An 18,437-nucleotide genomic window follows, 5' to 3' on the forward strand; every position below is an offset into this window, starting at 1 on the left:
CATCCTTTTTTGTATTACTATTTTTGCACCTGCCTTTTTTTTTGTCTCAGTCTGCGTGCCTCAGTGTGTATTCTGCGTGCATGTGTGTGAGGGATTGCGATTGATATCTTTAAATAGCTTGACCAGACGACACCCAGTCTCCTTAAAAGAACAGCTACTCCAACATCTCCCTCATCACAACCATGCAGACAAACATCTAAAGACACACAGTCAAAAGCCCTGAACAAATGTACAGTGTGCATGCACTATACAGACGTTGTTACACACACACACACACACACACACACACACACACACACACACACACACAGATGGGACTAAAAATTGTGTTTTGCTATTTACTGATTCATGATTACATGTTTTATATTAATTAAAAGCAGTAAAAAATATGCATCTGTGAAGGTGGATCCTGCCAATTTTATGCATTTTCTGACTACAAAAAGACAATTCCTCAAAAGCCAAATTCCCTTGCAGAAGGATTTTTGTCAACTAATCATTACTGCTTTATAAAAAGAGAATGGTTACTGTGACAGCGTCTAAAAAGGAAGAGGATTTTCTCAATAGAGGATTTCATATTATTATTTATGGCATATTACTTTAGCCATAACACAGTATCACCATGTTGAGATTGGGTTTGAATAAGCAGCACTCATGATCTTTTGAATGTTAAGCGTTTTTCATACCTGCACTTAACACTTGAAATACTCCGGGTGAAATTTCAGGGTGAGCTGCATGTGTGAACACAAATAGTCAAATGTTTCACTCAGACTTTATCTGGAGTTTCTCCTGCCAACCCTCTAGTATTTTCCCTGCATGAAGCTCGATTGAACGGATGTAAGAATGCAGCAGGATATAATCAGGAGAATTCACCTCGAGCTAGTGAGAAGGGATGTAGATTCCCTGCGAGGGGGCACAACCATGGACTGTATCATGTACGCACACGACTGTTGCCGTCTCTGTACATGTACTCAAACGGCTGCATTATGGTTTCTGTTCACCAGCATGTTATCTTCCTCTCTTTTGTTGATATTGTGATTCTGTGTAAGTACACATAGCATTGATATAAAGACACATATACTCATTATAGAGTTGTACAGTGGACTCTGTTGCTTCGTCGGCCACTTACATGTCATTCTTTTTACGTCATGTCTTGCCTCAGGAGACACCCCCCCCCTGCCTTCCGACAGGGAGAGTCTGCCGCTGTGAGTTGCATGTGTGAACAACCAGATCAAGAGGATTTCAAGGGGCAGTTCTCCTGAAATTCTTTTCAGGACAGCATATTTGAATACAGCTATAGAGTGAAAAACAAACAGATTTGTATTCATGATAAATCCCACATCGCAGTTTTGAGAATTGATGCAGTTAGAAGACGTCTTTGAAATGCTGCGGAGTAGGGTTACACGTGTAACTCACACTTGCAGCTGAAGCTGGTTCAGTTTGGGAGTCTAATTGTTTGTGTCCATAACCATTAGGCTCACACCAGCTCTGCTCCATTGTGCCGATGTGTGTTTGGAGAAATGGCAGATTCCCTGCTGTGCCGGGCTTAAATCACTCCTCCACACACATGTGCACCTCTAACACAAACACATGACGTTTTTCCAGATAACTCCAAAACTGCTGGATAGGGATCAATTTAACATCTCCCTCCGGCACTCTCCCCCCTCATCTCCTTCTCTCCCTGCTCTTCCCCTTCTCCCTCCATCCCATTTATTTCTCTACAGGATAATTGAGTACACACACTTGTGCACACGTACACAGGAAATGTGGGCTGCTTGAGCAGCAGCATGCAGACACACACACACACACACACACACACACACACACACACACACACACACACACACACACACACAAAGACAGACATCTCCTGCTGAGTGCTGACTGGTCCTCGCTTTTAAGGAGTGTGTATTTGGCTCGGCTTTAATGGTCCGTGTTTACTCAGACCTAAGATATCTATAATTGGGACGGTTGGATGTCTGCTCCCCTCTCTGTCCCCAAACCAGCATTACAAAAAAAAAGAAACCCCCCCCCTCCCTTGATACTGCTTCCTCTCTTCTCCTCTCCTCTCCTCTCCTCTCCTCTCCTCCTCTCCTCTCCTCTCCTCTCCTCTCCTCTCTCTCCTCTCCTCTCATGACATATTCAGATTGATTGTTATGTAAAACTCACTTTCTGACACCCTGCTTTGTTCAGTCTAATCATTACCATCTTTAGAGCGCAAGGAGACATCTCAAAATTTTGTTTTTAACCATCATCCCAAAACTGCTCCCAAAAATTGTCATATGAAAATGATATAAAACATAGAATATCTCAGCTTTATTAAAAGACGCTGGAATCAGCCTCCGGCGTCGTGACTTGAACACATTGATAAATCACCTAAAACAGTCTTTGTTTTATCTTCTATGTTGAGGAGCTGCTGCCTCTTTAAAAACTTCACAGTGCTTTTGAGTGTTTGCTTGTTTGGTGTTTATCACTTTTGAGTGTGTTTAAAGGATCTCTGTGTCTTTGGGTTCATTCATGTTTGTGTGCTGTTGTTTTGTATTGATGTGTACTGTGTGTGTGGGCGCCTGTACTTGCAGTCACAGCGTGCGTCCCTAGCTCCTGTAGCATCACAATGAGTCAGAGAGGCCTGCTGATGCTAATGGACTGTCTGTTGGAGACAGCCACAGCTTACTTGCTATACTGTAGCACACACACACACACTCACATCCACCCTACAATACACTGACTTACAGCTTGAGCTCTTGTGATGAAGCTTGTTTCTGCAGTAGTTTGTATTATGACTCGTTTTATTCTGTCTGATCGTTTTTTCGAATAAAGAGCGTCAGAGAGCCAGATGGGTGTGTGAGCTGTGTGTGTTTGTGAAGGTGTGTGTGCATGTGAGTGTCTATTCGTAAAAGGGAGAAGAAAAGAAGGATGAAGTGGCTTCAGATTGAGAACAAACAGAGGATGAGAGAGGAGAGTGTGTGCTCCATATTTTATTCAGCTTCATTGTGTGCCACTCATCGAGTATTGCTTAGCTTAGCTCTTTCTCTGTGTCACATTCATCTGTAAATGTGCACACACAGAACATCAAGCCCACGTAGTATATGTATCTTTATGTTACGCTGCCAAGTGTGCATGGTTAGTTTTTATTTTTTAGATTTCACTGCATGTGTAGGTTTTTTTTTTTTTAAAACTAGTGTCATCAGTTTTGAGTGTGCATTAATTATGTGCACATCCTCAAGTTGGACCCCAGCTCCCTCTGCATCTCCCGATATGAATTTATTAATTTAGTTTGTTAGTGGACAAAACTGCAGCACCAGAATTATTCTTCAGCACTCCTTCCTGCGAGAATTGGATTGATGAATCCCACTTCCTCCTTTCCACCAGATTGCCTTATACGGCTAACCGCTACGAGTACTGCTGTTACTGGTTGGCTCTGCCTGTTTCCATGGCAACCCCCTGTTCACCGAAGGACCACCCCCCCCCCACCCCCACGGCCTCTTCCCTCCACCTCCCTTTTTTTTTTCCATCCTTTCCATTCTTCCACTACCAGCATCACCACCAGTACATACAAGCTAACCTACAGCCAGGCGGCAGAGTGAAGTGGGGGAGGGATGAGGTGGAGAGAGAGAGAGAGAGATGAATGTGGTTGAACAATCAAGAAGAAGATAAGAGAGTGAAATGGGCAGAAAAATTGTCTTGGGACAAGAGATGAGTAAAAAAATCTGAGGGTGTGTGTGTGTGTGTGGTGGGGGGGGGGGAGCCTGAAACCAAAATTGAAAATAGAGAAGGTTCTACAGTGACCAAGAAATCATGAAACAGTGTAATGACCAGTGGAAAAAAAGATGGGAAGGGAGAGACAGAGAGTGGTAACCAGTAATACATGAAGTGTGTGACGATGAGAGTGTATGAGGTTGTGTTGGTGTTGAGAATGAGGAGAAGTCCCTGCCTCCCTTCATCATAAAATCTCTCTCCCAAGGCCGCTGCAGAATGGATGAGAGGCTACAGCTTTGAATCAGTCGGACCCTCAATAACACACTCTATTTTTATGGACAATGGTTTGTTGAAAAATTAGCTCAGTGGACTCAAGATGGTAAAATGAGTCTTGTTTTAAAATCAAATCTGTGACATTCTCGGGATATTATTTATTTGGTGGACAGTGGTATTTGAGTTTTTGCTTTACAAATATGTCTTTGAGGCAGAATGGGTGTGTAGGCTTCAACACAGTCAGTCCAAATGCACTTTGTTAGTCTGCCTATAGATGGTACAGCTTCCGTCTACATTTCCTTAAACATCATTTGGAAATAAGCCTAAGAGGGCTTTGTGATTTTTCAGGTAGCATTGGTTTGAAGAATGTATTTTTCTTCACAGTTTTTTATGGTATGAAAGCAGTTTTTCTTGGTCTTTGATCCTCTTTATACCAGGTCAGTGGTTCCCAACCTCTCTCCTTGCAGCCCGCCCCGTACTTAGAGATATATATAGATATATATATATCTATATATATAGATATATATATATAAGAGAAGCTGAGACTGCCCAGGACCCACAAGAAAAAAAGGGATTCAGTGCTGTCGAAACATAGCATAAAAGTTGATTGTCTTCTTGAATGAATGCGACTGACTAATAGGGCTTTCACACTTGCAGAAAACTCCTGAAAAACTCCTGATATTTCCAGGAGGAGCTGAATGTGTGACGCAAACATCGCTCGGACTTCACCCGGAGTTTCTCCTACCAGACCCCTAGTATTTTTTCCGCAGCAAGTCTGTATGAGCGGATGTGAGAATGCAGCAGGAAATTATCCTGAGAATTCACCCCGAGCCAATGGGAGAGGGTAGCGATTATTGTGACTGCTACACGTCGCATGGTGTATGCACGCTACATCTACGATCTCCGTGCACGCAATTCAACGGCTGCATTATGTTTTTTGTTTGTCAGTATGTTGCGCTCCACTCTTTTGTTGATATTGTCATTCCGTTGAACTACACGTAGCATTGATATAAAGGAAAATATTCCCATTATAGCATCATATAGCAGAATCTGTTGCTGCGTCAGCTACTTCCGCGTCTTTTTTTTTTACGTCACGTCTTACCTCAGGAGACCCCCCGACCCCCCTCCTGACAGGGATAGTGTCCAGCTGTGAGGAGCATTTGTAGCCGGGTCAGGAGAATATCAGGCGCAGTCTGTCTGAAATTATCTAGATATTTTTATGAGGGCATATGTGCAAACGGCTGAAGTAGCCTGATACTTTTGATTGAGGAGAAATGTTTATTTTACACAGTTATATTCTACACACCCTTGAATGAACAATCCAGTAAGTGTGTTATCATGATTTTAAATAATTTGTGCAAATTAAATTTTGAGCACCCCAGAGCAGACAAAGCCCCTCTTTGATCTTTAGCACTCCCAATCGGGGGGCTTTGACCCCAGGTTGGGGACTAATGTACTAGGTCTTTGTCTATGTTTGGCAGTAATGAAGTAAATTGTATAAATTACATCTAAAGCCAATTTTTCCGCTAGTTTTCTATACACTTGCATGATATTGTCTTTAAAAAAAAAAAAAAAAGTTCTTGCAGAGTGAATACAATTGAAGCTGTCTTATTCATCTGATTGCATGTCCATGTTTTAACGGTTTCTTGTTCAGGCGCAGGCGTTATTAATAGTTCACTGATCTAATCATTGTAAAGGATTTACAGTATATAAATGTAGCAACAGACTTACTGCCCCAAAGCAGCTAAACTGCTGAAGTAAAAGCTGAACAAGTCCCTGGATCATTCTGTTGGTGATTATATTGTTAAGAGAACAGCACAGGCTTTTTGATGGCAAAACCTTGAGAACGTGTTTTTTTTTGTAACAGTGGTTGATTATGATCATCTCAGAAGGACACCGCTATGACTGCGATCATCATGGTGGTCAGCCCCACCAGCAACTCACTGTTCATAACATAGCTGTCTTATTTATTAAGTATGAAAACAGTTCAACCAAGGATCTGGAACTTCACACGGCTGAATATTGAGTTCACTTCTGATGCTTGGTATTAACACATTAGTGACTTAAAGATAAATTAGGTTCAATTGTGGTAGATAAGCCTGATTGATGTTAGAATAGAAATCAGTTTAATGACCTTGTGAAATATCAACACACGATGATCAATTTGTCACTTTTACTCGAGCCTGACCACAATGGGATCACAGATATGTGTCAAATAGTGTGATGTGTACCTGATGCAAATGTTCAACTTTGGTGGACAATAAAGACGTGTTAAATTATATTCTGTTCTATCTTAAACAAATAATTATATCAAGAATAATTTAAGGATTTTTTTATATATTATCTTATAGTTCTAGTGAGATGACTGTCTGCTGTGATACTCTGAAACACGTGCTGCAGACAGAGCTGAACGTTTTTGAAACAATGATTTTTAAGGGGTCCTGCTCTACATGTACATAAAGGCACCATACCTGAATAATATTTAGAGGCATTTCTTCAAATGGCATATAAAATATAAACGCATGTCATAACAATCATCCGTTGTCATGGCTTCCTTGTTTCAAAGGCCCAGCTGACTAAAAGGCAAGCCGTGCTAGTTTGACAACTTTCGACATTGATTGGCGATTGGGACAAATGATACTTTGATGACACTGCTTTTATTGATTCTGCATGTAGTCACTCTCAGTTTTCTTTGGGGAGAAAAGGGACACCTGCACAGGATTTCCCCAACATCCCATCTGTTTTATTATTGTCAGTTAGTCTGTATCAGTCTGTCTGTCATCATCACACGAGACATTTGAAAATATTTGAACAGTAGTCTGTGTGTCTTGTTTTCTTTCATGTGTGGCGTAAGGTTATTTAACATTTTATTCCTGCTAATGGACATAATTGATCATATTGCAACTTTGTTCAATCAATCAAGCTTAACCCCCTCTCAACCAACACCACCAACACCACCAACATCAACAGCATCACAAACACCACCAACACCACCAACACCATCACCATCACAAACACCACCACCACCACCACCAACACCAACACCACCACCACCACCAACACCACCACCAACACCACCACCAACACCAACACCACCAACACCACCACCACCACCAACACCACCACCAACACTACCACCAACACCACCACCACCAACACCATCACCAAAACCATCACAAACACCACCAACACAAACACCACCAACACCATCACAAACACCACCACCAACACCAACACCATCACAAACACCACCAACACCACCACCAACACCAACACCACCACCACCACCAACACCAACACCACCAACACCACCACCACCACCACCAACACCACCACCAACACTACCACCAACACCACCACCACCAACACCATCACCAAAACCATCACAAACACCACCAACACAAACACCACCAACACCAACACCATCACAAACACCACCACCAACACCAACACCATCACAAACACCACCACCAACACCACCACCAACACAAACACCACCAACACCAACACCATCACAAACACCAACACCACCACCAACACCATCACCATCACAAACACCACCAACACCAACACCAACACCATCACAAACACCACCACCACCACCAACACCACCACCAACACAAACACCACCACCACCAACACCATCACCATCACAAACACCACCACCAACACCAACACCATCACAAACACCACCACCAACACCACCACCAACACAAACACCACCAACACCAACACCAACACCATCACAAACACCACCACCAACACCAACACCATCACAAACACCACCACCAACACCACCACCAACACAAACACCACCAACACCAACACCAACACCATCACAAACACCAACACCACCACCAACACCATCACCATCACAAACACCACCAACACCAACACCAACACCATCACAAACACCACCACCACCACCAACACCACCACCAACACAAACACCACCACCACCAACACCATCACCATCACAAACACCACCACCACCACCACCACCACCATCACAAACACCACCACTACCAACACCAACACCACCACCACCAACACTACCACCAACACCACCAACACCATCACAAACACCACCAACACCACCACCAAAACCATCACAAACACCACCACCACCACCAACACCATCACAAACACCACCACCACCACCACCACCAACACCACCACCATCCCAAACACCACCACCACCACCAACACCACCACCAACACCACCACCACCAACACCATCACAAACACCACCAACACCAGCACCAAAACCATCACAAACACCACCACCACCACCACCAATACCACCACCAACACTACCACCAACACCATCACCAACACCACCACCACCAACACCACCACCACCACCACCACCAACACCAACACTACCACCAAAACCATCACAAACACCACCACCACCACCACCACCAACACCACCACCATCCCAAACACCACCACCACCACCAACACTACCACCAACACCACCACCACCAACACCATCACAAACACCACCAACACCAGCACCAAAACCATCACAAACACCACCACCACCACCACCAACACCAACACCACCACCACCACCACCACCAACACCAACACCAACACCACCAACACCACCACCACCACCAACACCACCACCAACACTACCACCAACACCACCACCACCAACACCATCACCAAAACCATCACAAACACCACCAACACAAACACCACCAACACCAACACCATCACAAACACCACCACCAACACCATCACAAACACCACCACCACCACCAACACCACCACCAACACAAACACCACCAACACCAACACCAACACCATCACAAACACCACCACCACCACCACCAACACCATCACCATCACAAACACCACCACCACCACCATCACAAACACCACCACTACCACCAACACCACCACCACCAACACCATCACAAACACCACCAACACCACCACCAAAACCATCACAAACACCACCACCACCACCAACACCATCACAAACACCACCACCACCACCACCAACACCACCACCATCCCAAACACCACCAACACCACCACCATCCCAAACACCACCAACACCACCACCACCAACACCACCACCATCCCAAACACCACCACCACCAACACCACCACCATCCCAAACACCACCACCACCAACACCAACACCAACACCACCACCAACACTACCACCAACACCACCAACACCATCACAAACACCACCAACACCAGCACCAAAACCATCACAAACACCACCACCACCACCAATACCACCACCAACACTACCACCAACACCATCACCAACACCACCACCACCACCAACACCATCACAAACACCACCACCACCACCAACACCATCACCATCACAAACACCACCACCACCACCACCACCAACACCACCACCAACACAAACACCACCACCACCACCAACACCACCACCAACACAAACACCACCAACACCAACACCATCACAAACACCACCACCACCACCAACACCATCACCATCACAAACACCACCACCACCACCACCACCATCACAAACACCACCACTACCACCACCAACACTACCACCAACACCACCACCACCAACACCATCACAAACACCACCAACACCACCACCAAAACCATCACAAACACCACCACCAACACCATCACAAACACCACCACCACCACCAACACCATCCCAAATACCACCACCACCAACACCAACACCACCACCAACACTACCACCAACACCACCACCACCAACACCATCACAAACACCACCAACACCAGCACCAAAACCATCACAAACACCACCACTACCACCAATACCACCACCAACACTACCACCAACACCATCACCAACACCACCACCACCAACACCACCACCAATACCACCACCAACACTACCACCAAAACCATCACAAACACCACCACCATCAACACCAACACCAACACCACCACCAACACCACCACCAACACCACCACCACCAACACTACCACCACCACCACCACCACCAACACCACCAACACCACCAACATCAACAGCATCACAAACACCACCAACACCACCACCAACACCATCACAAACACCACCAACACCAACACTACCACCAACACCATCACAAACACCACCACCAAAACCATCACAAACACCAACAACACCACCACCACCACTACCAACACCACCAACACCACCACCAACACCACCACCAACACCACCAACATCACCAAGAACTCTTCAGTAATGAGCATAAATAGACAGGACATAAGCAGACTAAATGAGTTTTAAACCAGATTCAAGCTTACAATATCACAAATGTCGTTCATTTTACAGGTTTGCACGACAAAGTGTTCTCTGTTTCACTTCCTGTGAATTGTTTGGTTCTGAAAGGTCCTCTGAAAGCAACGTGGCAGTAAATGTTAAGTATTTAATATTGTGCTCACTCATACATCAGTGTTAGTCACTGAGTCATACCGTGTTGTTGTCTCACGACAAGTGATGTGCATGATTGTCCTGAGAAATGATATCTCATCACTAATGCAAATTAAACCCCGAGCTGTGCGTACACTTGAAGAAACTGTAGAATGATAAGTATTTGTGTACATACACACACAAACCTACTCACCATGAACTCACGTGACTGTGTAATCTGGTGAGACTGGGGTGTCAGAGTGTGCGTCACTGTGTATGTGTCATACTGGAGCACAAATAACACCTGGGCCTCCTGAAACAGCAGTGTGTGTGTGTGTGTGTGTGTGTGTGTGTGTGTGTGTGTGTGTGTGTGTGTGTGTGTGTGTGTGTGTGTGTGTGTGTGTGTGTGTGTGTGTGTTCTTGTTTCTCTTTTTGTTGTTCTGTGTTTTCTGATGGTCTGTTAGGTTACAGACAGCACTGATACAGAATACTTGTGTTCGTGATCAAATATTGGGTTATTCTTCATCTTCATTTGCATATTTTAATCCACTTACACACTAATACTTTGACTGTTTACTCAGTTGTACAGTTTAGAGTCAGATAAACAGATTACATAGATGAATGATGATGTGTGCTCAATTAGCTAATGGCTGCTCGTTCTCTGTCTGAACTTGTCATTCCTGCCTCTCATGCTCCATCTCTTTTTCTCCCCATACCTCACTATCATTCTCCTCCCTTCATCTATGTCTCTGCCTATATCTCTCCCCAGCTGATATTATCTCCACTGTTGAGTTCAACCACACTGGAGAGCTCCTGGCCACTGGGGACAAAGGGGGCCGAGTGGTCATCTTTCAGAGGGAACCTGAGGTAGACATACACACACACACACACACACACACACACACACACACACACACACACACACACACACACACACTCTCTCACACACTCGTACGCACACAAAATATCATTTTTCATTCCAGCTCCGAGAGCAGTAATGAACACACAGCGTTCCCCTCCAGCTACAGTCTAGATTGATTGATAAATAGTTCATTCTCCTGCTGTGTCAGAGAGACTCTATCTTTATAGCTGTGCAGAGTCTGGGCCATGCTATTTCTTCACTTTATCACAATGATTATACTTCTCTACACATCTATCCTATTTCAATGTTTTTCTCCTTTTCTTTCCACAGAGCAAAACTGAGCCTTTCTCCCAGGGAGAGTACAATGTCTACAGCACCTTTCAGAGCCATGAACCCGAGTTTGACTACCTTAAGAGTCTGGAGATCGAGGAGAAGATCAATAAGATCCGATGGCTGCCTCAGCAGAACGCTGCTCAATTCCTCCTTTCCACCAACGGTAAGAAAACCCAAAGACACATACATGCATCCTTGAAGAGTCAGGAGAGAGTGGTTGGTTGTAATGTTTTATTTTGAACCAGATATCAGGAGTTTCAGAAAAGAGAAATCCTTATTTCAGAAATCAGATTTTCCCTCACCTAAAGGGAGAAGAGTTGCATCATGTTTGTGTAGTCTATAAGGAGTTTGCCTCATATGAGAGGCCCATCATCAGTTTACTTCAGAGATTATGGCCATATAGGAAGGTCTATAGATTTTCTCTGAGCGCCCTGTTATTGATTTATTTAAGTACTATATTATTTATGATTAAGGGTATGAAAAATGTAGGACCTGCTTCAGCGGTTGGGTTAACGCTGCTGTCATTTTGTTTCATTATCATACAGAGACTTTGTGTGTCTATGACTGTTGATAAAACAAAACCTCACTTACCCCTCATTTAAAGTCCCCTCTGCTATTCAGTGCTGACAATTTGAAGTGTGGTGGTGGATTAGCCGTTTCTTTAAATCATAGGCTTTCATGTCAAGTGACTGGAAGTATTCTAAAACAGCTCTTTTCTTTTTTAATTTCAGCTTCTAATTTTACATTTTAGATGAAATTATATCTTTACCCTCCTCTGAATGTTTAATCACATCTAATGTGAGATCTCCAGACAGCTCCTTCACCTCAGAACATCCACTACTTTCTCTTCGCATTTGTTACACCGACCCTTACTTTGTATCTGTTCTTATATCATTCTTAATGGGCCCGTCTTTTTCCCAGATAAGACCATTAAGTTGTGGAAGGTGAGTGAACGAGACAAACGGCCTGAGGGATACAACCTGAAAGATGAGGAGGGTCGTATCAAAGATATCTCCACTGTCACCTCCCTACAGGTAACATTATCTGTCTGTCTGTCTGTCTGTCTGTCTTTCTGTCTGTCTGTCTAGCAATCCTCCATCACACTCAGTAAAAAATAAATGATGGAGTCAGCTGTACAACATATCTGGGTCAGTGGGTACAGATGTGTTTGCATGTGCAAAAATTGGGTCAGTGGCACACTGGTTCAAGTCTACAAATGCTTGCGTTTGTGGGGGTGAGGAAACCTTGGTTCCCAGCTGTTCACATCAGCAACACGATATCTACATCAGTCAAAGCATTGGTGTTTGATAATGTGGTGAATCCTTGGTAATCTGTGTGCAGTGTCCTTCTTTGCAGAGGTGAAGAACATGAATGTGTATCGTGATGACACTCTACTGTGTTGCATGCACACAGCGCCACACGTTTAAGCCATGTATAAAAATGTAAATCAGCACTGACGATTAAATTGTATTTTAATGCAAATGTCAAGATATGAAAATTCAACTACATCTGCTTCAAATCAAATTCACTGAATCAGATCTTGATCTTGCGTTCAACTGAGAATGCTGGGATTCTAGCAGTCATTTATAATTGATGTCAAGGGAAGCAATGCATTAATTATTTATACATGATACAATAAAATTGTAAAAATCAAATTTAATCAAATGGCTGTATCCTGACAATCTTTTTTCTCCTAATCAGTGACATGGGATGATAAACTGCTCTGTTTTAGGTGCCAGTGTTGAGGCCGATGGACCTGATGTAGAGGTTAGCCCGCGGCGGGTCTTTGCCAACGCCCACACCTACCACGTCAACTCCATCTCCGTTAACTCCGACTACGAGACCTACATGTCAGCCGATGACCTGAGGATCAACCTCTGGCATCTGGACATCACTGACCGCAGCTTCAGTATCCTTTGTGCGGCCATGGTGTGCGTGAACTTTGAGAAAAGAGAGAGAGAAACATTAGGAATTATGCTAGAAGGATGAGCACGCGTTCACAAACACACGCAAGAGAGCAAAAAGCAAGAACAGATTTATTAAAGCGCAAGGACACACACAAAGAATGCATACATTAACACACGTAGTTGTGTATACATGCTACTTAATCTTTCCCTGCCCACACACACACACACACACACACACAAAACAAATTCACACGTTGCACATCCCACCTTGTTGTATATAGAATGCACACAGACACACAGCGATGGGGGAGGGGAATATTATTCTTGAGAGTGAAAATCTAGTTTTAATGAATAATTCAAAAGCTGCATAAATATTTCAGATCCTTTCGGAGTTCTAATCCAGCTCAATAGGACACAGTACAGTCACAATCCCTGACCCAGACAGGATTTATGATATTACAATTTATCTGAATATGGAATTACTTTACTCCCAACAATCCCCTGAAGATAGATTTAAATTGGTTTGCTTTATTTCTTCTGTAAATTATTAACACTGTTGGAAAATATGTTCATTTACATACACTGGTGATTTTGTGTGTGTTGATCATGGACATGTTTGGGGTCCGACATGAATGCTGTAGTAATTAGGGTCAAACTGAATGTAATAATGAATAAAGTTCAGATGAGGTTGAATAAATGAATACTTAGTTTATACAGTAAGGTAGATTTTCAGCAGTCTAAAACACGCAGCATGCCCCAGGATGTTAATACTCTTTGTTGTTTTGCTGAGCGATGCTCCCTCTCAGACATCGTGGACATCAAACCAGCCAACATGGAGGATCTGACAGAGGTGATCACAGCGGCTGAGTTTCACCCCCCACCACTGTAACCTGTTTGTCTACAGCAGCAGCAAAGGCACCCTGCGTCTCTGTGACATGAGAGAAGCAGCACTGTGCGACAAACACTCAAAATGTGAGTCAACTTTAGAGCTGGAATGAAGACAACTATCTCCAGACAGGTCAAAGTGTCTGATACTGACAGCGTTGTATGTCTATGCTCATGAACTCAGAGAAGGGGTTGAGGCCAAGTATTTGTCTAAAAATATGGCTAGCACATTTTAGCTTTGCTAGCCGCAAGACTCAAGGATGGCCCACCTTTACGTAAGACAGTGGATCTTAATAACTTTGGTGATCCTGAGGTTTTGCTCTCGTGCCACCATGTTTTTTTTTCATTGTGTGTTTTGAGTAGAATATTTGAACTATCTTGGATAAATGGACAGGAAACTTGCAAAACAATAATGCCCCCCTGCAGGACACTTTGGGGCATAACATTAAACAAAATCAGCTTTCAGAGACCTGCTTAACTTTGATTTATTGATGTGGTGTTAGGTCATTTTTCTGGGGGTTAGACACTTTCTATGGAGTATTCAGTTTGCAGTTAAATCTCAGGTACGTTGCAAATCATCCACAATGAAAAGTGTAGGTTATTAGAATTTTCTCTTTTTTTCCAAACTCGATGAGTCTCTTTCGGAAATTAACCAATGTGCAATATTTCAATTTTTTATTTACTCTTTTCCCTTGTTTGATTACAAATAAAAAATTGCCAGTTCTTCCATGTGTTTCACAGCTTTGACAAGGATGAGTAACCCGTTCTGTAAACTTAGTTCAGCATGCCAACATGCAGCAAGGGAGTTATGCTTGTATTTAGTTTTAATTGTAATCTTGTTTATGATTCTCTTTGAAGAACTTCACCCCAAACATACACTAATCTACTTTTACTTGGTGTACCAGTGTGTCTGTGTTCCTGTGTTTGGCCTCCTGTGTAAAAGCCATCTCCCTCTAACTACCTTGTCATCATCCGTTCTGTCCAGTGTTCGAGGAGCCTGAGGACCCCAGCGCCCGCTCCTTCTTCTCTGAGATCATCTCCTCTGTGTCAGATGTCAAGTTTAGCCACAGTGGACGCTACCTGCTCACCAGAGACTACCTGACGGCTAAAGTCTGGGACCTGAACATGGAGAGCAAGCCCTGGAGACTTACCAGGTGTGTGACTGAGCATGTGTGAGAAGTATTAGGGAGCGTTAAATACAAATGACTGATGAAGGGATGTGCAGGGGATTTTAGAGGGGCACTGGCTGAAATCCACAAAAGGGCAAAAAAACAAAAGCTGCTGTTATGACAGCTTCTGTGACAGTGTCAAGGGAACTTTACAATATATATTTAAAACAAAGCCAGTAGTGAGGGTAGTTCAAAAAGTTAAAAAATAACAGTTAATTATGCATTCAAATAATTTAAAGGAGTCATTTCTGGAGTTAAGAGTGTGTAGAATTTGTCTGCTAGGTGTCAGCTTTGTAGGTCAACAGGTGGGTCAACATAATAACTCCATTATACTGGGGCTTTAAATTTATAAACATTTCAGCTACCACGGACATCGGTTCATTCTTTTTTATTTAAAATAAAGATTTGAACCTATCCCTTTGTAACTTCCCTCCAAAATAAGATCCTACAAAAAGTGTTTGAACTTGAAAAAAAATCAAATCTGCTTCTTCCATAATTTCTTACTAACTCCTTACTTACTTACTTTCCTTCATTTCTGATCAAACACAACTAAACACACGTAACATAACATTACATTTTATCAATCCTAACGGCACATTTTAAACTGCTAAATAGTTCAAACAACAAAGACTTTTCCTGCTGAAAAATGTGAAGCTTTTCATTATGTCTATCAATATAAACCAAAACGAGGGCATGGCGCTGGCCTGGATCACCCAAACCCCCTTAAACTCATATATTTAATTAACCATATACAGGCTATCTGTTCGGCTGGCCTGTCTTTGTGCATAAAGGAAATGATTTATTTAAAATAGGACACTCTTTCTGTAGAGGGCAAAAAAAGCATTCGCTCTTCACCTTTTTTTTTTGTCTATGTGTGCACGTCCCTGGACAGAAGAATTCAAATTTGCCTTCAGGCTCAGTTACTATGATAAGATTTCGTCTATCAAGAAGCAAATTTACTCCAGGAAAGGGTAACTGATCAGCAGTCATGGAAGCATTCACTTATTTTCACATGATCAGCTGATATTATTACAGATTAAACTCATAACGATGTTAAATGATCATCTCTTTTCTTCAAGTTCAACCCCTATTTGCAGAAGGAAATGATTTGTCAACTGAAATTCAAATACTTTCTCTTGGCATATCATAGTTATACTGCCACATGTTAAAGCAGGCATTGGAGGTGTTACATCCCTCCTTTATTAGCTGTTTTATTCTCGACTTATCAACTGATGTTAATATTCCATCATTAGCTTTTAGTATCTAAATGTTCATACCTGCTGATATCCTCTTATCTGCACTGCATGCTACAAAATAAGTCCTCTTTCTCTTATCAAATTATTTTGTTTTAACTTTTAAACAAGATACAAAAAAGTTAAGATATCAAACAAGTGTAACATATCAAAACTAATCTGAAAAGTTATATCTGGTGACCTTCAAAGTTGCCGGATCTTAAGATGGAATCTTAGGGCGACATTGAAGGAGAGAATAAAGAGATATGCCAAATAAAGTTTCAATGTATTTTTAACAAATACTGTAATAGTGTTTAGTCTTTTTTCCACATTATACTAAGTCGTCATGAACATATGACAGCCATCTGTATTTTATGTAAAAATTAGTAAACCAGTGAGATGATGAGTTAGTCTATAACCTGGTGTGTTTCGAAAAGAAGCTGGAGTTCAGCTGGGTCTTCCAAACAGCTGACCTGAGAGTTCAGCCATTGCATCAAAATGTTATTAAAGTTCCGTTTGATGTATTCAAATGTTGTGAAAGGCAGCCAGAGTCTACCTGTTTGAGTAGCTACTGTGTGTCACCTCATGGCTCATTGCTTTGCTGACATTTAAGCTTCCCGTTCAGACCATCCTAAAAACATTTTCTTGTGTTTGGGGGGAAAGAACTTCAGGAAGCAGCTCCGAGCTTTTCTTCTTTTATGTTGGAAAGCAAAAAAAGATGCCTGACTCATCAAAAATCTCACCTCAGTTTAACTAATTGGTGCACAAATGTGAACATCATCACCAACTTTTTTTTACTAGTTATAAAACTTCTCAGAATCCAAAAGAGAGACCCTAATCCTCCATGATGAGGTCTCAGTCAAACCACACCCATGGGATATTTGGAGTGATGTGTAAGACTGTCCTTCAACATTATTAAAACATAATCTGAGGACAAATCTTTTGGATTCTTGGTGTTGGTCCATTTAAGCGACTGTCCTTGTAGCTTATTGGGATACTCTTTGTGGATTTGAGTCTGTTCTCTTCTGATTCCAATACAATCTTTTGGGGGGATTGATTCTCAAGAACAGTTCAGTCAGATTATTTAAGCAAAGCTTCTTCTACCGAGCCAAACACAGGAGAACTGATTCAATGAAATGTTCACTTCCTACTACAATACTGTGTGTCAAACTGTGACAGGACTTAACAGCCCCTTTACTGAAACAGAGAGTGGTCTTCCTGTAAATATGTATAATTGGAGACAGACATGAGTCATGGGCTGTGGGTTGTCTTTCACAATCAAAGTACTTCTTGGTGATTAGATTTTTTCCCAAACCTTTTAAGGATAACTGGATTGATTACTCGCCAGAAAATGCACTTCATCTCATCAATGCAGCGTCGCCAAAAAAGAGAACTGCTGCAGCTCTATGCAAAAAAGTTTTTTTAAACTTTGATCTGTAGCTTGATCTGAGCGAGTCTGACAGATTACAACATGCGTGACACACACATAAACAGTTATTTATTATCCTTGTATCTGGGATGAAGATTAGTTGGGCTCGGCATGCTATTGAAAATGTAGATGTACAAAACAAAAGTATTACGCTTAAAAAAAAAGAGTGTGCCATGTTTTATCCACACACTGTAATTCTCTTGTGTTTCCTCTGAATGTTTACTATAGGCCACACAAGCTTATGTTTATGTTATAAGCACAGT

General features: G+C 42.5%; 1 protein-coding gene across 1 annotated transcript in view; it reads left to right on the forward strand.

Moving 5' to 3' along the window:
- Positions 1-18,437, forward strand: part of LOC109993022 (serine/threonine-protein phosphatase 2A 55 kDa regulatory subunit B gamma isoform) — a 28,362-nt gene that overhangs the window by 5,090 nt on the left and 4,835 nt on the right. The window contains 9 exon segments of the mRNA XM_065958509.1: positions 11,127-11,224; positions 11,550-11,715; positions 12,474-12,586; positions 13,285-13,312; positions 13,315-13,461; positions 14,266-14,333; positions 14,335-14,431; positions 15,330-15,482; positions 15,485-15,498. Coding sequence (XP_065814581.1) covers positions 11,127-11,224; positions 11,550-11,715; positions 12,474-12,586; positions 13,285-13,312; positions 13,315-13,461; positions 14,266-14,333; positions 14,335-14,431; positions 15,330-15,482; positions 15,485-15,498 — 884 coding nt within the window.

Source organism: Labrus bergylta, chromosome 9 (genome assembly GCF_963930695.1).
Source record: "Labrus bergylta chromosome 9, fLabBer1.1, whole genome shotgun sequence".
Classification (NCBI taxonomy): domain Eukaryota; kingdom Metazoa; phylum Chordata; class Actinopteri; order Labriformes; family Labridae; genus Labrus; species Labrus bergylta.